The 24,987-nt window shown below is 42.0% G+C and overlaps 1 protein-coding gene across 6 annotated transcripts in view; it reads left to right on the plus strand.

The window, feature by feature from the left end:
- The window catches only part of LOC149317707 (adhesion G protein-coupled receptor B1-like), a 386,998-nt gene that overhangs the window by 314,671 nt on the left and 47,340 nt on the right, over window positions 1-24,987 (plus strand). For all 6 annotated transcript variants that reach the window (XM_089518056.1, XM_089518058.1, XM_089518057.1 and 3 more), the window contains exons 20-23: window positions 6,430-6,532; window positions 12,203-12,353; window positions 18,814-18,883; window positions 23,196-23,262. In XM_089518056.1, coding sequence (XP_089374182.1) covers window positions 6,430-6,532; window positions 12,203-12,353; window positions 18,814-18,883; window positions 23,196-23,262 — 391 coding nt within the window. The remainder of the gene's footprint in view (window positions 1-6,429; window positions 6,533-12,202; window positions 12,354-18,813; window positions 18,884-23,195; window positions 23,263-24,987) is intronic.

The following is a 24,987-nucleotide window of genomic DNA, read 5'->3' on the forward strand; positions in this document are numbered from 1 at the left end:
CTGTGCAATTCTAGAAATTTGAGGAATGAAGGAAAACATTAGGTGATTTTTTTAACTTGCCCCATGCCCTGTAGCTATATCCCTGTTTTCCATTTCTGTCAGAGAACTGCAAACAGTTTTAGTGATTGAGCTGTAATTGTTTCCCATGCAAAGGAGGACTTTGAAGCATAATGGAGGAAGGAATTATCTGCAGTACTACCAGGATCCATCCTAGTGGCTGGCATGCCCTGATGCGACATGATTTTAAGGAAAATGGGAGATGTAAAAACTTGGCCTCTGCCGGCCATTTTGTGGAACACAATTGCTGTTTCCTTAGACTGCAGATCTGGACACCAGGGTTCAGATTTTCTCTCATCTGTGGAAACTCACTGGGTAACCTTGGTCAAGTCATATTCTTTCAGCCTCAGGAGAAGGCCATTGCCACTGCAAATCTCCTCTGAACAAATCCTGTCAGAAAAACCCATAATAGGTTCTCCTTAGGGTCACCTTAACTTGGAAATGACTTGAAGGCACAAAGCACTGCAGCTGCTGTGAAACAAGCGGATGCAAAACAGAGTCCAGGGGATATTCCACAACAATCTAAAATTCAGAGCAATAACATCAGCATGGTTTGTTCTTAGGAAGGAGAAAAAGGAACAACAAGAGCTGCTCACATCTGTCACTGCTTCAGATCACAGCAGCTATTGGCTGCTGGCCCACTGAGCTCCAGTCTCATGTTTAATAATCTGAGGTTTTGTCGCCTTTGCCACTTCACAACCTCCTCTAGGCTGGAGGCCAGCAGGCAGCTTGACCCGATGACCCCATTTCTTCTGATTGATCTCTCCCTTCCAGATGCAAGAGTACTCAGGCATGCTTCCAGTAGTGACAATTGGTTTGCATGGCAGCCAAAAAGGCCAGGAGTCAAGTGGAAGCTCCTCCTCTCTGTCTCTCTGTGACTGATATTTCCACAGGAGACTGATGCTCTCAGTGAGCATGCCCAGAGCTCGAGAAAGTTCCTTTTCTGGATCACAACTCCTAGAATTCCTTGACTTTCCCAAGCTCCGGAATAGACCTGAAAAAGAAGTGATTAAGACATTCCCAGCCCATTAATTGTATATTGTAATTAGGGCATGGAAAGTTACATTTAGACCAGGAAAGTTCATCATTACACTTTTGGGACCAGAACCTGTTCAACACTGGGAGAAGAAGGTCCAGTGATGTAGTTTTGTGGAGAGAAGCAATGGCAGCAGCAGTGTGTGTGTTGGAATTGTGGTTGTCACTTTCTCAGCTGTCCAAGGACTATTCCACAGACATTGTGATGGTCATTCTAGTTATGGAGGTGGCAGATCTGTGCCTACTCTTCATTGCATTGTGGGCCAATGTGGAATCCTTTGCATAAGGAGGTATAGGATACCTCCTTATGAAAGTGTCTAATGAACACAACCACCAGTGTAAACAAGAGTCAGGCTGGCATTGTGCCTCAAGAGAATTCAAGAGAGTTTTCCCAGTCCCAGTCCCCCTCCACAATTATAGTAGTAGTCTTTTAAACTACTTTTCAGCTCTTAAAATGTAACTGGAATAATGAACATTTAGGTTGCTCTTTTAAAAATTAAGGCCCAATACAATGGGCAACAAGCACCGTCCTGGGGTTGAAATTAGGGCTCAGGAGCATGGAGCGACCGCACACTCCCTAGCCCCACTGCACCATAATGGTGCACTCCCATCTACACAGCAAAGCATCCAAATGGCACCATGTCACATGGAGATCATCAGTGCACATGAGGGAGCCAATGGCACCGCGCACACACCTTAAAAAGAGTGGGTTCTTTTTAAGCCTCCTAGAGGCTGTGGCATTTGGTTTCTGTGGCCTCTGTGTGAGGCAGAAAGGGGTGACATCTCAGTGCTCCTTTCTGCCCTTCTGTATCAGGCCTTAGTCAAAATATTATAAAGCACTGGCCTATGGTACAAAACAGAGTCTCCTCCTTTCCACCTCTTTGTGGTCACAGTATCTACAATGCATCACAAGAAAGTACCACAAGCTATCACTTGAATGGTGTACCATTCTTCCTCCACAACCTAGGGAGGTCACATCCCAGTTTCCCCCCCCCAAAAGTAATTAATTAAATAAATAAATAATAAAACTTTTATTTATATCCCACTTATTTGTCAGAAACAACCAAAGTGGCTTCCAACAATCAAAATAATACAGATGTACAGAGAAAACAATAATACAAATATATACAACCCCCCTTAAAAAGGAATTAAACCATTCTAAGATTAAAATTCAAACATTAAAATCAACACATTTATATTGAAATCACACGATATCATAGCGCAAAAGCAGTGGACAAACTCATCATGGCCGGGATTGTACAAATACAGAATACTCCAAGTATGGGGAATCTATATGTAGCTGGGGGCTATTCCGGGAAGGCCTGCCAGAAGAGATCCATCTTGACCGCTTTTTTAAAGCTATCTAATTTGGATATTTGGTGTATCTCATCTGGCAGGCCATTCCATAGGGTGTGAGCAACAGCAGAGAAGGTCCTCTGGAAGGTCGCTTCAGTTTAGTCCTTACAGGTTGCAATAAATTCCTCCCAGAGGATCTGAGTGTACGGAGTGGATTATATAGGAGCAGGCAATTCCTTAAATAGGTTGGGCCCAAGCCATGTAGGGCTTTAAAGGTGATAAACAACACCTTGTACTGTGCCCAGAAACTAATAGGCAGCCAGTGGAGTGACTTCAGTATTGGTGTAATATGGTTGCTCCTAGTAGTTCCTCTAATCAACCTGACTGCCATATTCTGTACCAGTTGAAGTTTCTGGACTAGGCACAAGGGTAGCCCCATGTAGAGAGCATTGCAAAAATCAAGTCTTGAGGTTACCAGTGCATGTACTACAGTTTTGAGGTCATCCAGTTCCAGGAAAGGGCGCAGCCGGAATATCAGCCCAAATTGATAACAGGCGCTCTTGACCGTCACATTCACTTGATTTCTCATATGAAGTGAGGGGTCAAGAAGCACCTTCAGACTGCAAACACAGTCCTTCAAGGGGAGTGTACACCCCTCTAGGACTGGAGGTTGCAACCCAATACCTGGTTTGGAGGGCCCTGCTGTAAGTACCCCCATTTTATCTGGATTCAGCTTGAGCTTGTGTTCCCTCATCCAGTCCATTACTGCTGCAAGACATTGATTGAGGGGAGAAATGCCATCTGTCGTCGTTGCTGATGACCGAGACATGGAGAAGTGTATTTGGGTATCATCAGCATACTGATAACACCCTGCCCCATGTCTCCAGATGATTTCTCCCAGCAGCTTCATACAAATTCTGAGTAGCATCAGGAACAGGTGCACACAACAGAAAGAATAATATCCTTCTTTAAATAAACTGCAGTCATTCTTATTGGGGAAAGAAACTAATTTCAAGTAACTAGTTATCTCTGCAACTATTTACATTAAAGCTGTGATTATATTGTTGGACTGCAAATGATCTCTGATTGACCAATACTGAGAAACTACTGTGAGCCAGTTTAGAGAACTGTGAGCTAAATGAAGCAATGCTCTGACTCTTCTTGAAGGGTCTTCCTATCTTCTCATGTGGGTAACTGCCTTAATTACATGTAAAGGGTAGCATCCTATTAATGGCATACATAGATGTAAATCAACCTGCAGAAGTCTGCACTGATCAAAGATCCCCACTGGAGATACTGTAGAGACACTGAAGACACCCATGAATCCATTCCATGCATGATGGGAGTAGTGGAGTTGCAGAGAAGCATCTGGCTATCTCTGTAGCCAGACACGAAACCTCCAGAGGACCCCAGCCGGTCTCAGTGGGGAGTTAATTGTTTTTGGTCTGGATACAGCAGTGATTCCCAAACTTTGGTCCTCCAGATGTTTTGGACTTCAACTCCCAGAATTCCTGACTTCTGGTCAAGCTGTCTAGGGTTCTGGGAGCTGAAGTCCAAAACACCTGGAAGACTAAGATTGAGAATATTGGGCTACAGGTGTTCTTCCATTCAATTACTACTTGAGAGATTATATGGCTGGTCTGAGGGGTCACTGAATGGCCAGTTGTAGCATACTTAGTTTGACATGTGAAACTACTACACTATGCTGGATCATGCAAGACTGAAGCAATAGTTTCATGCTTGATCAGACCAAAAACTTATCTAGCCCACCTTCCTGTTCCCACAGGAGTTAATCACTTGCCCCTGGAATTCTCTTGAGCAGGAGTTGAGTGAAACTATACTCTCCATCTCTGCCTCCCTATAACTTACAGAGAAATGTGTCCTTTAATAATGGAAATGATTTCTACCCATGCTGACTACTGGCTATTGATTAGGAATTGAAAATATTTGAACAATGGATGAAAAGTATGTTTTACAAAAACTGAAAAATACTCATGAGAAGAAATCTGGACCAATTAGAATTGCTGTGGTTTGAGGCTTATTCTGTGCAAAATTCACGTCTGCTTGTTTTGCACAGAAAACAGCATTTTAAACATGGGAAATAATCTTTCAACACAGAAATAGCCATTCTGGTCAACGCATATCCATGCAATAATTAGGGATTTATTCTGCATAAAATTCCTAGATAGTTGATTCCCACATACTTACACTTTCTGTACATGAATTAATATTTCTACATTAAAAAATTTTTCTACACAGAAAATACGGTTTTCTGTGAAGAAAATGCTGTTTTATGTGCAAAACTATCACATGTGAATTTTTTTTCAGAATAAGTCCTGAATTGCGAATCACCTTTGAAAACTGTGCGGTTTCTCAGTGAGAAGAAAACTGATGAAATTACTCATTGCTACCTTCAAGAAGAAACTCAGTGGATAATTACATCCTTAAGACTTGTTGACTGGCTGTTCTGTCTCTCCTTTCCTTTGAAGGGAGCTTGAATCCCTCTGAGATTGAGCCAGCTTTAGTTTAGTAGTCATAGCTGTCATCTCAGGCCAGTAGCAGGAACAGTTTCCTTGAGTTGGTAGACCAGCTGCCAGCTTTCCTTCAGCTTGATTTAGCCTGGGGTCTGCCATCTGCTAAACCTTACCAGTATAGTCTAAAAGAAATGTGAGTCTTTCAAGGATCTAGATGTATGCCTTATAGCCAGGTAAAGATCTCCATTTCCCAAACCTCTCAAAAAGACTGATGTGCATAGTCCACATGATGCTAATCCACTGGGAAAGAGGTATTTGGGGAGATGTCTTGTGTGCTTGAAGTAGAAGTGTGCCGAGTTTGCAGACCTTAGTGAATTTGCATGCTTTAAAAAATGCACATCAGGGTGAATTATTTCTGCTATTTTTTAATGGCAGGGATCAACATGCAGCTCACCTATGTAAAGGTTAGACACCTGTTTGGAACCTTTTCACCCATAGTCATTGCAAAATGCTGGAATCTTCTTGATTACTTGATTACAGGATAATTACTTTGAAAGATGTTATTAAAGTAGCTATGCAGCACCTCCTTGTGCAGTGATATTCCCCTGGCTCAATAAAAGCAGCCAGAAGGCATCCTGATGCAGCTCTGTCTCCCAAGATACTACTTGGCCAGGGGGGAGTTATGTCTGGGACTCATGTGTTACACTAGCAGCAACCTTTAGTTACCAATATAAAAATGCTGGAAAAGCTACCCACTCTTCTAGTACCCTAATAGGATCTTGGCCACTGACCACAAAGCTCATTGTGGTGCCACTAACATCTGTGGTGAAAACACTTTGAATCACTTGTGTCCTACCTGAGTACATTGGGCTACAGAAGTGGGTCCCATGTTGCAAATCAGGCCGTATCTGCACTGGCCAGGATATTCCTGGGGCAGCCTGTAGTATCCTGGCCCTGGGGCTGACCTGGCCTCCCCCCATTACCTAGCCCTCCATTCCCACATCAAGGTAGCTATCTGCATGGGAATCCTGGTCAGCCACTGAGTGCATCAGCCAGCATCACAGTTGCATGGTTCTGAGATCAACACAAGGTGCTCAGCAATAATCTCATGGCTCGGCACCTCATTCTGGCCTCAGAGTGAGCAACTGGCAGCAATGATGGATGCACAGGGCAGCTTAGTGGGACACTTGCGCGGACTACCACCCCAGCATGGAAATGGAGAGATACTTTTTTAAAATTCATGCTGTTAAACCCTGGTTCTTGCACTGAATGTGCCAGACATCATCCAGACTGTTGGCATCACAACCAGGATTTAGGTCATGCATCATCCCAACAGGACACCTCCAGAAAGAAGGAAAACAGGTTTTTTGGCCCATACAGGCAGGACCTTGGAGGTCTAAATGAAGCCAGTTGTGAAACGGGTTTTTTAAAATATATATATATTTATTAATTTTTTAAAACATACATAACTTGACAGCATTTAATTACACACATACCATATGAGTTGTTAAAAAGTTGAAGACCACTGATCTCCGGTTTTCTCCTTCTGTTTGTTCCCCCTCTGCAGGTACATTCGCTCAGAACGTTCTGTCATCCTTATCAACTTCTGCCTCTCCATCATATCTTCCAATGCTCTCATCCTGATTGGGCAAACCCAGACCCGGAATAAGGTAAGGAGCTGACTTACTTGGGTTAGATGTAGCTGGGTTGTTGTGGGTTTTTTCCTGAGCTGGAGCTTGATTTAATTCTGAGCCTTCATTTGGTACTTAAAACTGGCACACATAACTGTTAAAAGATAAGCTTTATCGGTGTTAAATAATTCAGCAAGTGGTCTATAATGAAAGAAGCATCATAGTCCATTAGCTAAATGGGTTTCATCATCTTCCCACTTCAAATGGCAGAATCAGGCCCCTAAACAATTAATTCTACCCAGATGATCTCAGGGCAAACAATCCTGAGCCCCATTTTTGGATAGTAGGAGCAACTGGCTGAGATGCCCTCTCTTCTGTCACCAGGGTTGCATAGGGCAGAAGCAAACAAAAGAAACAAAATTATGCAGGCATGACCAAAGCTCCCATCCTAATCACTATGAAAATTATCCAAAGTGAGTTGTAACTAGGGAACTCTACTCCTCTAGTCCTTTCTCACCTGCCAGTCTTTTCTTAGTCTTGAATTGCCTGGCTAAAGTGAAACTCTGTACAAGAATTGATCCTGCTTATGCCACTGGACATATTGGGTCCAATCTTTACTGTCCAGAATACTCTGTGGGCAGCCTGGGGTATCCTGGCCTGAGAGCTTACCTGACTGTCCCCTATGACAAGGACCCTCCATTCTGACATGGGGCATCTGTTCATATGCATGTCCCACTGACTTTCTGCAAATCACTTTGATTTGGGGTCAGACCAACAAGGACAATCATATGGTTGGGCACCTCATTCTGGTCTCAGAGAGAGCAACTGGAGGCAGCACTGACAGTACCGGGCATCCTAGAGGGACATGTTTCAAACAATTTCCCAGTATAGGAGTGGAGGGCTCCAGATCCTTCAGAAAGACCCAGAGTGAACAGGAAAGTATTTTAGTGTGGTTAAAAGAGGTATAATCCAGAACTGAATAGGTAAAATATCATACTTTCTGTTCATACCAGGACCAGAATTTTGGCAGTGGCATCACGAGGGTTGGCATCACCCAGTATGATAACTCATGGTTTCACCACCACCACCCCACTGACCACCTCCCAAACCACACCCTTCAGAATCCTTAGTAATGGTTTTTGTAGTAATGTTACTGAGAAATTGTAACTCCCATATATCACTGGATGTAAATGGCATTCGTTCTGAATAAGCAAGTACCAAAATTAAAATGATACCTTTAAATTACAATATCATACACAGAGCCTTAATGTGTTTACATGTACATAGTTGTAAGTGGTTAAAGTGAAAATTTGGCAAGATGTGATGTTTATAAAGAAATAAAATAAAGAAATAATTAAAGGGTTTTTTTTAAAAAAACTTTAAAACCTTAAAATTTTAGGATATGATTATTATTATTTTTTAATAAAAATTAAAGCCTTAAGGCTTCTCCTCCCACTGAGGCTTATGCCACACACACCATCTCTTCCACTGGGCTTCAGAATTTTAAAAGGATGCAGGGGAATGCCACATTCGGCCAAAAGGCAAAGGTTTGGGAAGCAGTGGTGTCACCCCCTTTCAGAATGTCACCTAGTGTGGTCCACACTCCTTGCACCTCCCTAGTGTCACCCCTGCATTTGGGCCATGCGTTCCTTGGTCTCCGTGCCAAAAGGAGGGGGGGGATTTTTTTCTTTTTCTTTTTTTTTGGCCCATGCAGACAAGGCCTCAGGCCATCATGCTGATAAGGACTCTAGAAACCATCTGCTTGATGGTAGGGGCACACCCACTATATTCTTCAACACCAACTTAAAGCTTAAAGGCTGATCCCTGGTTTTTGCTTTTGCTAAATCATTTCATCATCAAAGCACACAACTACATGGCAAACGAATTACCTATTTATCAGTTTCTGTCTTGGAGAATCTGGGAAGCTTTCAAAGAGCCCCTGCTAAAAAAGAAAGATAGAAAAGGCTTCAGATGAGATGCTTTTTGAGTAGCTGCCTGCAGTTCGCTGCCTCCTGGCACTGTACAAGAACAGGACTGGCTTGTGAGGTTGAGTGGTTTTTATCTCTCAAATTCAAAAGGACAGATTGACCAAAGAGAGCCAGGGGAGCGTGTTCCACTTAATAAATGTTCTGCTCTTCCATAGCGCCTTTTTCATCTACTAGGCCTGGAGCCAATTCCTGACCTTAATTAAGGAATCCTAACCCAGCCCTCCCTACCTAGGTAGGTAAAGGGAAAGGAATTGCTTGTCGTGGGTGCGAGAGATGGAAAAGAAATTCACATTAAATGAGGTTTTCTACAGAAAATCATGACCTGTGAGATTATTCACAGACCCCGCATATATCTTTTTGGATTCCCCTGATCAGGAGGAAATTGTGAGCATCACATTCTCTCCATCTTTCCCTGTTGAATTATGCACAAGTAAATACACAGGCCTAAAAATATACAGGAACCTACGTTGTGCTTCTCTTGTATAAATCTACATTCGCATAGTTAAGAGATGGTTGTGCTATTTTTAAGTTAATGTGTACACATATATGTGTGTGTATGTGTGTGTATATATACACACACATACACAGACCACCTTTTTTCCTAGAATGGGACTCAGTACATCTTAATTGGCTATGTTTTTATTTAAAACAAATTAAAACAGTGTTAAAATTTTAATTAAAACAAAGAATAGCTAAAATCTTACAGTGCAAAACTTAAAAACAATTAAACAAACATTGCTACTAAATGCACAAAGTTCAAAAAGAAATTAAAACATAAAACAGTGGGCCCACTGTATCAGCAGGCTAGCAACCTGCGGGTGTGACTGCTTGCAGATTCCCATGCCTTATATTATTCAGTGGTGGTGCATGCACATGGACACACTCGCATGAACACAGGCAGGCTACCCATTTAATAATATGGGACTTGAATGTCTATGTTTTTGCCCATCCCCAGGGGGGCCTGGAACCTAAACCTCATGGATAGGAAAGGTCCATTGAAAAAAAGACTGAAGCACAGGAGAGCATGTTAGCGAACCTTTCTCTTATAAGAGTTAAGAGTCAAAGGCCTGCTTAAATATAAAGGCCTTTGTCTGTCAGCAGGGAGAGAGTAGAAATGGTGCAAATGAACCTCTTGCTGGAGGGAGTTCCATGGCCTAGGAGCATCCATTGAGATGGCCTTCTCCCAAGTCTTCAGCAAGCGTCTTACACCACCACCCTTCTGTTGGATACCACTACAATCATCCGTCCATATGTGCAGACTTGGAGTCAGCAGTCTCGCTCTTTGTGGGAGGGATGAGCTGCTATCTTTAAAATGGGTGGACATGCGCTCCACAGGCACATGCACCATTATTCTCTATGGGACTTGAATATGTCTGAGATGGAGTGACAGCAAATTGATGCCACACTCATTGCTACAGTGAAGATGCACCCGCAGACGTATTTGGAACAAATACTTTGTTTGTTCAAAAAAACCCAAAACCCCAGCACATTTATTGGAACAAGTCATCAACTACAGCATTTTCTGCACATAAAGTGCTATTTTCTGCTCTGGAAAATGCTGTTTACTGTATAGAAAATGATGTTTTCTGTGAAAAAGATACTATATGTGAGTTATGCAAAGGATATGTCCTGAACTGTGAATACTGTTCAAAAACTGCACTGTTTTTGAAGACTTTCTTGCAGCTGGAAAAAAAATGGTAAAATTACTCACTGATTTCTTCCAGAATACAATTAGTGAAGAATTACACCCCGAGTAATTCCCTACACTCTACAAAATATCTGAATCATTTCAAAGTAATTTACCCCAGATTCAGGCAGTTATTTACAGATTGTAAGGGATGAATCAGATCCTCTGTCTGTCTGTCTGTCTGTCTGTCTGTCTAGCTATCTAGTTATCTAGCTATCTATCCAAACACACACACACGCGCATGCACACACACTTATGTGGGTGTGGGTGTGTATCCAAACACACCCACAACCCTTGAGTTCATTTCATTTGGACTGCACCATTCTGCATTTCCTCCCTGTTTGCACAAAAATGGTACATGTTTGGAAACAATTATTCACATTTTTGTATTCATACTTTTCAATGTTTTCTATCTTCCTTCTTTTCTCTTGATGTTCCCCCTGGCCTCAGCATTTCTATAAAAATCATTGTTGTTGTGTGCCTTCAAGTAGTTTTAGATTTATGGGAACTGTAAAGTGTATGATCACAAGGTTTTGTTAGCAAGTTTTGTTCAGACAGGGTTGTCTTTACCTTCCTCTAAAGCCCAAGATCACCCGATAGGTTTCTGTGGCCAAGCAAGGATTCAAACCTGGGTCTCCCAGAGCCCTAATCTGACCCTCAAACCACTACACTACACTGGCTCTTAAAATTGGGAGAATCCCAGTTATTATTATTGTTATAAATGATAAATTATTGTAAATATTTGTTATATATATAATAAATATAACAACAATATATTGGCATCACTTTAACTGCTTGGGTCTTATTTAACAATTAGTTCTGACATGGGGGGGGGGGGGGTTTAACTTCTATTAGTCTTACAGTGGATGCTGCCTCCCTTGCCTTCTCCCTTTGCTCATTCCCTGTCATATAGAGACTTTTTCCCCCATCAGGGCACATCCGGAGAATCCATCTCTGAATTTGCAAAAAGCTTTGAAGATGAAAGGGACACATTAAAACGATGTATATTTTTGCTGCCGGTCACATTAGACAAAGGGAAAGGGCCCCACCATAGATACTCTCAGCTGCAGCTTGGCAGCCTTATTTATTATGAAAGCACGCTTGGCTAAGCTTTATCTCCTGCTTCAAAGGACAAAAAATATAATAATAATGCATTCACTTCTGAAGGTAGGAAGGAAAGATGCTTGATGGGTTAGAACCCCAGAAAGGTAATTATGACTAGAACCACTGCTTCATTTGGCAGTAATTACTGAAATATTTGGTTTAGGGCTAGGTTAATGGAAGCAATGAATGTATCTGTATCAGATCAGACTACTTTTTGGAAAAGTTGCTTTTGTTGGACTTCCATGCCCTGGTGGTCACTGATGCTGGAGGAGAGATTTTATTTGCTTGTATGTTTTTTTGGAACTGTGGACTGAAATAACTATTCATAAAATCAGTGAATTACAGAGCTGGAAGGGACCAGCAAGGCCATCTATTCAAACCCCCTGCCATGCAGGAATACATGACTAAAGCACCCCTGAGAGATGGCCACCCAACCTCTGGTTAAAAACCATTACCCCAAATGTGCAGATACACATTTGTCTGAGGGTCTGATTGCGCATTTCATGACTTGGGCCAGCTGCATAACTTAGGCCCAAAACACATTCCAGAAATAATCCAGTTTAAGACTGCTTTAACTGCCCTGGCTCAATGCTAGGTAATTGTGGGGACTGTAGTTTTGTGACACATTTAGCCTTCTCTGTCAGAGAGCTCTGGAGCCACAGTAAACTACAGTTCCCAGGTTTACCTAACACTGATCCAAGGCAGGTAAACCAGTCTCAGACTGGATTATTTCTGGAGTGTGTTTTGGACCATTGCTACTCAACACAAGGTTTGTAATGCATGTGAAAATGTTTGCCACACAAAACTGACGTAGGAGTTAGGTTTATGTATTTCTGTTCTCTGTTTCTTTCAGCCCAACTGATTGCTCTCTTTCCCCTACAGATCTTTTTGTTTTTCTTCATATATGTCTTTTTCACTCTGTCTTTCCAGGTGATATGCACCTTGGTGGCAGCCTTCTTGCACTTTTTCTTCCTCTCCTCCTTCTGCTGGGTGCTGACAGAAGCCTGGCAATCGTACATGGCTGTGACTGGCAGGTTACGCAACCGCATCATCCGCAAACGCTTCCTATGTCTTGGATGGGGTGAGGGTCTCTCGCTCATACCTGAATGCTTGAAAAGAAAATAATCTCATATGTTACTAAATCAGTTAATAGATTTGTTGTTGTCGCTGTTGTGTGCCTTCAAGTAATGTCCAGTTTGTGTCAACCCTATCATCTGTACAAGATTTGTACAGGGTATCTTTTGCCTTCCTCTGTGGCTGAGAGTGTGTGACTTGCCCAAGGTCACCTAGGGTTTCCATGGCTGAATGGGCATTCAAACTCTGGTCTCTAGAGGCATAGTCCAACCCTTAAACATCTACCCTGTGCTGACTCACAGCTATCATATATTAAAATCCTATTGCTGATCCCAGCTACAATCAAACCACTACCCCATGCTGGCACAAAAGTGAAATTCTGTTTGCTTTTTTCTCTATCTTCCCCTCTATCTCTGTTTCCATCTATTTTGAGAAAACATCTTCCAAAAAGCATGGCTTAAGGCAAAGTGGGCAAAGTGGGGTGAGCAGATACAGCCCCTGAGCTCCATTTTGCAAAATCAAACAGGGTTTATCATGTGCATTGACAGATAAAGGTAAATGTGTCACAAAAATACAATTCCCAGAATTCCTTAGCATTGAGCCAGGGCAGTTAAAGCGGTCTCAAACTGGATTATTTCTGCAGTGTCTTTTGGACCTATATCTCCTGCTCTTTTTAGCTTTTTCTAGGATAATCTATTAACCCCTGGGATTTCTCTCAAGGTGACGTTAATATGAATGGGACTCTGCAGCAAATTTAAAAGGAACTGCTTCAATCTTTACTGATGAAGTCATTAGAGAATTAAATGGAGGACATTTGGGCTCATGTCCTGCCCTAGCTGAAACATCCTTGATGGCAGCAAAATGAAAACCATCCCAAAGAGCAATGGCACAGTTGTAGCCTATTGTGTCAGAGAATACTTTGGCAGGATGGAGAGAAACAGCAGCCAGTAAGGGTCAATATAATATAGTCAGCCTTCTGTAGCCATAGATTTTACATCCACTGATTCATCATTTATAGTTTATATATATATAGTCCAAAAAGCAAACCTCGATTTTCCTATTTTATGTAAGGGATGCCATTTTACTATGCCATTGTATATAATGGTAATTGAGCATCCCTGGATTTTGTTATCCACAGGAGTCCTGGAACAAAACTCTAACAGATACCAAGGGCCCACTGTATATAATTATTAACAAATATGTAAATATGGAAAATGTAAAATGAGCAAAACATTTCAGCTGCCGCCTTCTTCCATTACTGAAAAATTAAATGGAGCTGCATCCAAGGTGGCACTTTGTTTTCAGCATTCCTTGGTGGATGATGGTACAGTCTCATTCATTGGGTCACCATTAAGTTGAAGCTGACTTGGCAATAAATAACAAGAAGATATGCATAGTACTATCCTGTTAAAAAACAAAATGCTGGTCAAGACTTTCCTGTAGCATGCCTCAGTCACTAACAGTATGTTGGCTAGTTAAGAAATTTACACCAGAGTATAAGAAAATGGCCATACTTGTGGTAGATTCCCACACCTGTGTGGAACAAACCCTTTCATCCTGATTCTCGGCTGCTATTACAATCATCACAGCACCTCAATAATGTTTCCTGAGTGACATTTGGATTCATTAAAATATTTGTGTATATATCCACTTTGGAGTTGCCATCCTCATAGATTGTGCCAAATGAGATGGCTGATGGGAAGACCATTCATCTACTCCATGTATGACTACATCTGGATCCAACCCATTCCTCTTGAGCTCACACTTCAAGTGGATGGTTGTGCTTTTTAAGAATCTCCCAGATTAAAACCCCCTGAAATGCAGAAAGTGCACATTTAATGGCAAAATGTTCAGCAAAATCTTCTCTCCAGTGTGCTGGATTATTTTGTTTGGGAGATTTAGACATGGGAAAGAGCAGAAGTGACTGGTATCTCTTGTGTCAGTGAAGCAGTAAATCTGGTCTGGGTTTTCATCTGTAATTTAAAACAGTTTTGCAAGGTGCTTAACCCTATCCTCAAAATTGGCACTTTAGACAGCACTTTAAAAGTTCAGACTCAAACCTGAAGCAGATTCACTGCCTTGCTTATATGGAATATGTCCATTCCCAACTCCAGGCTAAACGGCTACCACCCTGAATTTTCCACCTTTCTCTGCTACCCTTTTCTCTGTAGCATGCATAATAGCTCTCTAACTCAAGGTTTTCTCTCCAGGGAGATTCTCCATTTACTGTTGCTTAGGTTTATTGACTCAGAGGACTTTAATTTATTTGCTTTTCGTCTTACCTCATCTAATCCTAGTTTAATTGTCATTTAATATCCTTTGAAAGCCTGGCAGTCAAGAGAGGATTCTGATTCATCAGCCTGGTTAACACATTGTCACCCATGACTATGACATCCTTTATACAGAATTATTTTCAACTGTTCATTGAACTATATGCTTCTTTGATTTTGCGCGGGGGAGGGGGAGCAACATTGATGATGATAAGGATTTAGACCTGCTCTCCAACAGTTGTTGTGAGCCTTCAAGTTATTTCTGACTTAATGGCAAGCCCAAGGAGATCTTGTTGCCATGTTGTTGTGGCTAGATTTGTTCAAGGGAGGTTGTCACTGCCTTCCCCTCAAACTGAGAGAATGTAACTTGTCCAAAGCCATCCAAAGGATTTTCATGGCCAAGTGAGGATTCATATCCTGGTTTTCTTGAAGTCCTGGTCCATCACTCAAAGCACTACACCACAATTGCTCTTCCTATCCTAATTTAGCTATGAGTAAGTCCTGGAGTCAAGAAATGAGAAGAAGACAAAGGACCTCAACAGACGGGTGGCTCAATGTCACCCATTTTTGCCCCCAAAGAAAGCCACGGCAACCACATACCATGGCCACCAGAGGAACAAAAAAGAATCCACTTCTGGGCATTTCTTTTTGCATCCCAAAAGGGGATTCATAGGCACACTCATGCACCATGATGATGCTCCTTGTGCACAGCACTGTTTAGACACTGCACACGACGAGCATCATCATGATGCATGCTGTGTAGATGGGCAAGTGCCAAGAGGGCATCTGGGTGGTGCAGTAAGGGCTTTGAGCATGCGGACACTCAGCCCTTACCACGTGTGTCGGTCTATACCACCCCTAAGAATGGGAAAGGCCGACATGAAAAAATGGACAAAATTCTAAAGTGTAAAGATATATAACTGAAGACTAAAGTTACAATGGTCCAAGCCATTATATTCCCCAACATCATGTAAGAATGTGAGAGCTGGACAGGGAAGAAAGTGGATAAGACAAAAATCATCTCATTTGAGATGTGGTGCTGGAGAAGAGTACTTGAGGATATCTTGAGCAGCCAAATAGATAACAAGTGGATCCTTGAACAGATCAGGCTTGAACTCTCCAAGAGTCCCTCAAATCTCCCCTGAAGCCCTTCTTTTTATTCCATAACTCAACCAAACTGGCCACCAAGAGTATTGTCTCAAGGTCACACAGTGGCTTTCTCTGTTTGAGTTTTCTAGAGTTGTAGTACAATGCTCTAACCATCGCACTGGTTCCAAGGATGCAACTCTACACTGCTAAATTAATGCAGTTTGAAACCGCTTTAATCGCCATGGCTCCATGTTATGGAATTTGTAGCTTTGTGCGATAGACTTCTCTGCCAGAGAACTCTGGTGCCACAACAAAGTACACATCCCAGAATTTCATAAGATGGAGCCATGACCATTAAAGTGGTGTCAAACTGCATTGATTCTGCAGTGTGGCAGAAGCCAAAGTCACCTTAGATGACTGCTAAAGCTATTTCCATTGCTAGGAATTGTATGGATTGGGACATCCTTAAGAAGCACTGGTATAGAAAGGGCAACAACTGAAGAAATCCACCAAATGCCTTCTATACAATCTGACTCAAATCTCATTGCATCCATAGCAAGGGCTTTTGTCATTGGGAAGCTAAGCCCAGGCAGGCAAGTGATCTCACTCCCTTTTAAAGAGATTTGTCCTTCCTTAGCAGTGAGATAGGTTGCTTATCATTGTCACAAGGAGATGGGTGTTAAATGATGGGCAGGGTTTCCTTAGGTGAAGAGGCAGATATTCTTGTCTTAATAACTCAGCCATGGGAGACCAAGAGAATGGGATGCAGACATTGAATTAAGATCCGGATGCAAAGAGTCCTTCATATAAAATTCTCACTAGGAATATTTATGAGAATTTTAACAAGTTGTACTTTTTGTTTTCAGTTCAACTCCTAAGGGGCAGCATTTTGTAGGGGTTTGAGCTTTATACTGCAAATCTGGAGCAAATGATTCAAATCCTCGCTCAGCCACGGAAACCCACAAAGTGACCTGATGCAAGTCACTTTCACTCCACTTCAGAGGAAGGCAAACCTCCTCTGAACAAATCTTGCAAAAAATCAACAACCTTGTGATAGGTTAGCCTTCGATTTGCCATGAGCTGGAAGAAACTTGAAGACAACAAATTTTATAATCCCCTAGCCTTTTGTGGCTGTAGTAAAATTGTGTGTGTGTGTGTGTGTGTGTGTACACACACATACATACATACACACATATGAATAGTACAAACTATGGAGTTTACACATTTGAGGACACCATTCCAAGGCCAAGGATCATATATCATGTGCAAGTAGTATAAATCTGCACTCAATTTTGCAATGCAAAAATAATGCAGTTTGACACCACTTTAACTTACATGACTCCATCCCATTGAATCCTGGGATTTGTAGTTTGTTTTGCCCCCAGAGCTCTCTGACATAGAAGGCTAAATATCTCACCAAACTGCAAATCCCAGAATTCCACAGCATTGAGCCATGGCAGTTAAAGCAGTGCCAAACTGCATTATTTCTGCAGTGCAGATGCAGTACACCACCTTTTAGATGAATAACAACATTGTGTGACCAAATTCATATCTGCCAGTGGGAAGAGTTTAGCACCCAAAACTTGGATGGTTAAATTTTCCAGTTTCATTTCCTCCACTTTCAGTTGCTGTTCTTTTTAAAAGTCTGGTGTTTCCACCTTAAATATGAAGAAATATGCACATTTGGTTAAAGTCTTATCAAAAATAAACTGAGGCAAAGTTCTCACTCATCCCCATCAAGTTGTATTATTAGAAGGTGAAGGGATGATTCAAACTCACTCACAAAAGTCCTTAAAGGTATCATGATTGTTGTTGTTGTGTGCCTGGAAGTCATTTCCAATTGGCCCTAAGTCAAACCTATCCTGGGGTTTTCTGGAGCAGAGAGAGTGTGACACATCCAAAGTCACCCAGCAGGTTTCCATAGCTGAGCAGAGTCGAACTCTGTTCTCCAGTCTCCTAGTTCTATGCTCAAACCACTACACCACACTGGATCTCTCCTCCTTCCTTAGATAGTTAAAAGTAAAACATCCTAATGAGACATGAACATATTGAGAAGAGTTTGGAAGTACAAATAGTGCAACAGAATCAAGCATCAAATTGGCTTGTCATTTTCAGTTGTAGTCTGCCTTCAAGTTGTTTCTGAATGACCGAAAGCTTGAGTGTTGGACCTTATGATTCTGGAGACCTGGGTTTGAATCCCCTCTTGGCCATGGAAATCCACTGGCAAACCCTCTCTGAAGAAACTTACCAAGAAAACCCCATGATAGGGGGAATGACTTGAAAGCACACAACAACAACAACAACCCTAAGGTGGACCTATAATAATGTTTTCTTGGCAAGATTTGTTCGGAGAGGGTTTGTCCTTGCCTTCCTTTGAAGCTGAGAAAGTGTGTCTTGCCTGAGGTCACCAGGTGGAACACCAGAGCTGAGCAAGGATTGAAAGCCAGGTTTCCCAAAGTCTGAGACTATCTCTCAGATCACTGCACCACACATGGTTGTTATTTTCAAACACAAATAAAACTGAGAAACAAAGCCTGACTCAGAACTCCATCTGCTGGCATCATGTTGGTCACTGCAAATCTTCATGAGGTCCCACAGGATTTAAAATATTCATTCATCATTTTATTCATTGAATATGATGATCACCTTTCTCCTGATATGGGACCTGAGGATGGCTATAAGTTAAAACTAAATGTAGTGTGAAAACTGTAGGGAGCACAAACGTTACAAATCATATTAAGAGCATTAATTTAAAACAGTTTAAAAGGCATAATCATGATGATAAAAATATACACCACATTCTAACGGAAAGACCTCCTACCATGGCCAGCTTAACACTGAATGAAGAGAGAGCCAATCTTGCTGCTTTAGCTGCCATGGCTCCATGCTATGGAATCCTGGGATTTGTAGTTTTGTGAGCTGTTCAGTCCTGCATCTCCCATCAAACACTCCCCAGAAAGTGATAGCACTGATGCATATGTTTTTGACTTGGAAGTGACATATAACCATCATTTCAAGGGGAAACAACTCCATGGTTTGGTGAAAGATCTTTTTACAAATAATTGCTTTAAAAATAATCTCTTTCTTTTTTAAATTTTCTCCATTTAGGCTTGCCTGCCTTGGTGGTGGCCATCTCTGTGGGATTCACTAAAGCCAAGGGATACAGCACCATGAACTAGTGAGTAATGGTCTTTCTTTAATTCAAAAGCAAGAGTGGGGAAAACATGTGGCCCCCAAATCCCAACCCATGAGGCTTCCATAGAACCTCAAAGCATCCAAAAATGTTTTTAAAAGGTCTATTTCAGGTGATTTATTTTGACTGAAAAGCACCAAATCCACCCTAAACTATGTATACCTGACTCTCCACATTTGCAGCTTCAACCTTAGCAGATTTGATTATTCACGGATTTGACTATTACTGAGATCTCTGTCAGAGGTTGACCATAGAGTCATTCTGGAAAACCTAGAGATCCCTAGAGAGAACACTTCTCGAGGTATTTGTAGATCCCTCCAGCACAATTCTTTTTGGTGGAAATTAACCATAGAGTTGCACTGGAGGACCTAGAGATTTCTAGTGCAAATTTACAGCATTTTATAAATAAATGTAATAATAATAATAATAATAATAATAATAATAATAATAATTAGAGAGATGTTCTTGAAGATAAAAATAAATAGTTGCAGTTTTTCACTTCATGGGGTCCTGTGTCCCTCACCCCAGGAAATGTGGAGGGGCCACTGAACAAATGCAGCAGTTTCACTTGCAGTTTCGCTTGCCAATACCCCCCAAAATGTGGCAATAGCAAGTGCATTTCTATACCACTTGTCAGTGAACTGGCACTCCCTAAACAGTTTACAGTGTGTAAGCCAATTGCCCCCAACAAGCTGAGTATTCATTTTACTAACCTAGGGAAGGATGGAAGGCTGAGTGGACCCTGGAGCCCTGCCTGGGATCGAACTCACAATCTTACGGCTGCAGTACTTGTATTTAACCACTGCACCACCATAAAGAAAAATAGTGGGAATAAATGACATCACATTATTTGTGCCCAGGTGGTGGGATGCACACAGGCACAAACATTGTTTTTCCCACACAATAGCCCACACCTGTTCTAAAGCAAATAGCTAAGCCAGGTTCTGCAATGGCATGCAGTTAAGTTGCTGGATTCTCTGTGCCTAGTCTGAATGCTAAGATACAGTTGCAAGTGGGAATCCTCCACTTCTCATAGATTAACCTCAGCTCATACAACATTGACTGCATGGAGCGTTGGAAGGGAACTGGGTTGGTTAATGCCTGACCTTAATTACCAGCAGGGACTAAATCGATGATCTCTGAAGAAAAACCAAATTGCCTTCCATTACCCTTTTATTCACAATGCTGTCCCATGAAGCACACACATGTTCAGTCGCTTTGGTTTGTTGTTACACCTTCAGTCATTGGACATTATGGGTAATCACAGCTATTATTGCTGGTTGTCTCATGCACCTTCCCACAATCACTGTGTTTTTCTAGCCTTTTGCTGCTTTCAATCCTTTGGCAATTACACAATTCCACCATACCTCAGAAAGCAAGATTTTCCTCCCCATCACAGTGAAAGCATTGGAGTGTAACAGTGCACCCGCTATTTCTGTATTTCTTTATTTTAATATTTGTGCACCAATGGAAACTCCCAGACAACCACCGAATTTGACCAAGCAACCGGATTGTAATAAAAAAAAATGTTGTTTGTTGTTGTGTGCCTTCAAGTTGTTTCTGACTTGTGACAACCCTAAGGCTAACCTATCCTGATGTTTTCTTGGCAAGATTTGTTCAGAGCAGGTTTGCCATTGCCTTCCCCTGAGGCTGAGAGTATGTGACTTGCCCAAGGTCACCCAGTGGGTTTCATGGCTGAGCTGGGAATTGAACCTTAGTCTCCAGGGTCATAGTCCAGCACTTAAATTGCTACACTACACTGGCTCTCTAAAAAGATGTGCTGTAAAAATAATTAGGATACTGCTCCCCCCCCCCCCCCATGCTAAAATACAATATAGCATCTCATAATAAGGAATGTTGAGTCTGGGCATAATGGTGGGATGGATGCGTTGTCCTGCATTTTCTACTGTCCTGTAGTTCAACTAATGATGGGACAAACAGCAGGTCTATGACAAACATGTGGCTAGACAGGATGGGGCAGCAGTTTGATGGATGGGCTCAAAGAGAAAACAGTTCTTTAAATATCTTAAACTGCATCTACACTGCAAAACAAATGCAGTTTGACACGACTTTAACTGTCACGGTTCAGTGCTATAGAATTCTGGGATTTGTAGCTTCATTAGATATTTAGCCTTCTCTGTCAGAGAGCTCTGGTGCCACAACAAACTACAAATCCCAGGATTCCATAAGGTGGAACTGTGACAGTTAAAGCAATGTCAAATTGCATTAATTCTGTAGTGTGGCAGCAGCCATAGTCAGGCCAATCCAACTCTCCACTTCGCCTCCACCACACTGGAGATATCACCAGCTTCAGCCCTTCTTTAAGGAACATACATTCAGTCAAAGATAAGTATTTGGCAGAATATTTAAAAAGCCACCATAATTTTAGAGGTCACTCAAAGGTGGACCATAGTCTGATTTTTTCCCTCAAATTCTCCATCAAGTGTAGGATTTGATTGACTTCAATTTCCTCTTGCATGAGATTTCTTTCCATTGACATTCAGCTCTGTTTTCCTTTGAGCTTTTGGGAATCCACCACATATACATTCCAAGTCCCTAAACTCTGTTCTGACCATATTGCCATGCTATTCTCTTTGGACATGCCTGAAAGCATCTGCTCTTGTGCATAACCATGCCAACACTATGCCTCTTGGAGTGACTCATGATCTGGGCTTCTGGAAGGCAAGGCGCCAGAGCAATATTCAGATAGGATCAGCAGCTCAAGGACAGAGACTACTCTTATTAAATTTAAAAAAAGTCCCAAGGGCAACCTGGCTCAAATGTAAAGCTGGTCATAAATAACCTAGGACTAGTCTACATAAAAGTGTGTGTTGTATGAATTGCTGAGCATTTTCACACATTCGTATCAATTGTCTTCGCTTTCCTGTGCAAATTGGCATCTATTTGCAGCTATTCACCCTCCCTCTGCCAAAAATACACAACCATCCAAGTTCATGTGAAGCAGGCAGACAGCTGCATGTGCTATAATGCGCATTACTGTGGATTTCTGCAGATACTCTGGTAAAAATGTGAAGCCTTTTTCTTGTCTGCAGACTTTAGGGTGTTTTGCATCCCTGCCTCTGCAAAAAGCCCAGGCCCCTGTGAATGTATCCACCTCTGAAGGTTAAAACTGCCATGTTTCACTGTGCCCAAAATGACACAAACTCACTCCTGGCTATCATTTTGGTCATTTTTTTTGGGGGGGGGGGGGTGGTTTCAAGGGAGACTGGATCAAATTCTGTTTGACTGGAACGGGGAGTATTTTAATAGTGTAGATAAGCCCTGGAAAGGGAAATTAAAACAATGCTCAGCATCCAGTTAGTGACTGAACACGTGCCTAAGCATACAATTAATGATACAATAAATGGAGTTAACATCTGAATAGTCTCAGCTGTAACTTACAGCATGGATATAATAAAGAAGTCTGATATTGATTTGAATGAACTTGCTAGATGCTTGCACATGCAGCGTCCAAACCACTGAGTGGGAATTCAAACCCTGGTCTCAACAAATACATTACATTAGCTCTCACTTCATTTGGATAGCAGCAGTATAAAGCTTTCTATAAATGAATTGTTCAAACAGATATTTGAAGGAAAGAAAGATGTTTTGGGGAGAGCCAGTGTGGTGTAGTGTGTTGAGTATTGGATTTCCCTGTGAATGATTTGCTGTTGGTTATTACCTGGTTATTGTTGGGATAAGTCCTCTTTAATTGTGATTTTGTGTGAAAATCTTCACCCTGATCACACGATTTTCATGGGATAATGACAGTTTAAACCCCTGCTTTTCCCCATGTGTTAAAGTCCTCTGAATGAATTATCAAAAGAGATACCTATTTGAGGGGAAGGAAAATGTTTGAGGGAGAGCCAATGTTGTGTAGTGGTTTGAGCACTGGACTACAACTCTTGAAGACCATGGCTCAAATCCCCACTCAGTCACAGAAACCCACTGGATAGCCTTGGGAAAGTCGCATCCTTCAAGCCTCAGGGGACAGGAAAGGCAAAAAACCTTCTGAACAAATCTTGCCAAAAAAACTCCTGCAATAGTATTGCCATACTGACTTGTAGGCATGCAACAGTATATTTGGGAATTTGGCTTCAGCACAGCACTAGAGAATTCTATAAGTCCAGATTCTGCATTGGACAAAAATGTTCAACCACTTTCTTGACATGCACAAGACACCAACAAGACTCTGGTCAAAAAGGCTTTGGGTTGTACATAGTTAATGGGTGTTTTGTGCCTTGTGGCCAGCGTTGCTACTGTCTTGACCTGTCTCTTCTTCCTCTTCCTTTACCAGCTGTTGGCTCTCTTTGGAAGGAGGTCTGCTGTATGCCTTCGTGGGACCTGCAGCGGCTGTCGTTTTGGTATTTTACCCTTTCTTCTGAACAATTTCCCCCCCATGTGTGCCTCACTCATGGCTCCAGTTTCCTCCAGATCCCACCATTTAAAATAATTTCTCAAGAGGAAATAACCTGAAGGAAAGCAGAAGTACCTAAGCTACGGTCCTTTCCCCTCAGGGATCCTATTCAAGAATGATTAAGAGTGTGAATGCCATACCGTTGAGTAAGGCACTTTAAAAAGGAGAGGATTAAGAATGGTTTGCTTCATGGAGCAATGATAAGTCTGATATATAAACTGCCTTGAAATGATCCTGAAGAAATTATTATTAATGGGCACCCATGGATAAAATGCTATTGAGCATGTATGCATGCTGATTTGGGGTCAAGAGATCTGCTATAGATCTCTGGCCCAACATATGATGGGTGGAAAAATGGCTTGATTCCTGTTGGTTATTTCCAACTAGATTAGACCCACTGACTCAATTGTCAAATGATGCATCGACACATAGATAAATCCCATTGATTCTATGGGTCTACTCTCAGCGAGACTGACAGTATGTTGTCTGTGTTGTCAGAAAGCTCCAGGTTTGATGTGCCATATTATGTATGTAGTTATCTATTTTTGGACAGAAAGCAGTGGCTGTTGTTTGCTCTGATGTCAATAGGGGTGTTAAATATATTCCAGATTTTAATCTGAAATTAAAAGGAACTATCCAAGGCACTGAAGCCTATCACTGCCCTGGTGTACATGGGCCAGGATACTCTAGAGGCAGTCCAGAGTATTCTGGCCCTGGAGCTGCCTGGACCTCTCCCGATTATGTGTCCCTCTGTTGCAACACCGGGGCAACTATTCACAAGAATGTCCTGCTTAGCCAGTCGACATGTCCACCATGGGCCACCTCTCTCTGAGGTCACAATGAGAAATGCAGCACTGATATCATGGCTGAGCATCTCATTTCGACTGCAGTGCTAGAGACTGGTGGCTACGCAGGATGCCACCTGGCATTGCAACAGAGGGCTCCAGAACTTCCAAAAGATCCAGAGTAAAAGGTAAACATGTTAAAGGTGGTATACCACAGTTCTGGCACTGAGCATGTCCAGTATGTTTGCAGGAGAACCAAGGTTTTGGGCATACGGCATCTGGACTCCCCATGGAAAAGACCTGGGAAGGCCGGTTTATTTGGCCCATGCAGACAAGGCTACTGACACAGTTTCAGCCCTTTGCATAGCTGCTTTAAAATTCAGGCTCACCCCAGATTTAGTGATCCTGCTGACATGAGATCCAACAACCACCACTGACAGAAAGGAGTGCCTTCCCTGTCTCTTTGCTCTCTGTGTTTCCTCTATCGTCTCATCATAATATCTAGGTAAAGAGAGTGCAGTACATGGCATGACATGACATACAGTCCTACAGGGATGTTAGGCTTCATTTCCTTTTCTTCATAACCTTGATTGAAGAAGCCGGGAATTAATTCATGGTGGAATTATGTCATATAATCTTCTACATGTTACCTAGATGTTTCCATTGGGGAATGCCCAAGCAATGCAATGCTTGCTGGTTTGAATCTGTAGTAAGGTAGTGCTCAAATGCTGAGATCCCACATCAGAGGGCAGAGGTCTGTCTATTCTCTCACCTCCCTCAAAAGACACCTGTCTCATGCTGTGCCACATGGCCATGCAGTGGCTGAGAGAGAGCAACAGTGTTTGCTAAGTCCCTGTAGACACAGTACAATGATATCCCCTTGCATG

The sequence above is a fragment of the Sceloporus occidentalis genome, unplaced genomic scaffold, assembly GCF_023333645.1.
Source record: "Sceloporus occidentalis isolate IW3139 unplaced genomic scaffold, rSceOcc1.0.p SCAF_3, whole genome shotgun sequence".
Lineage (NCBI taxonomy): Eukaryota > Metazoa > Chordata > Lepidosauria > Squamata > Phrynosomatidae > Sceloporus > Sceloporus occidentalis.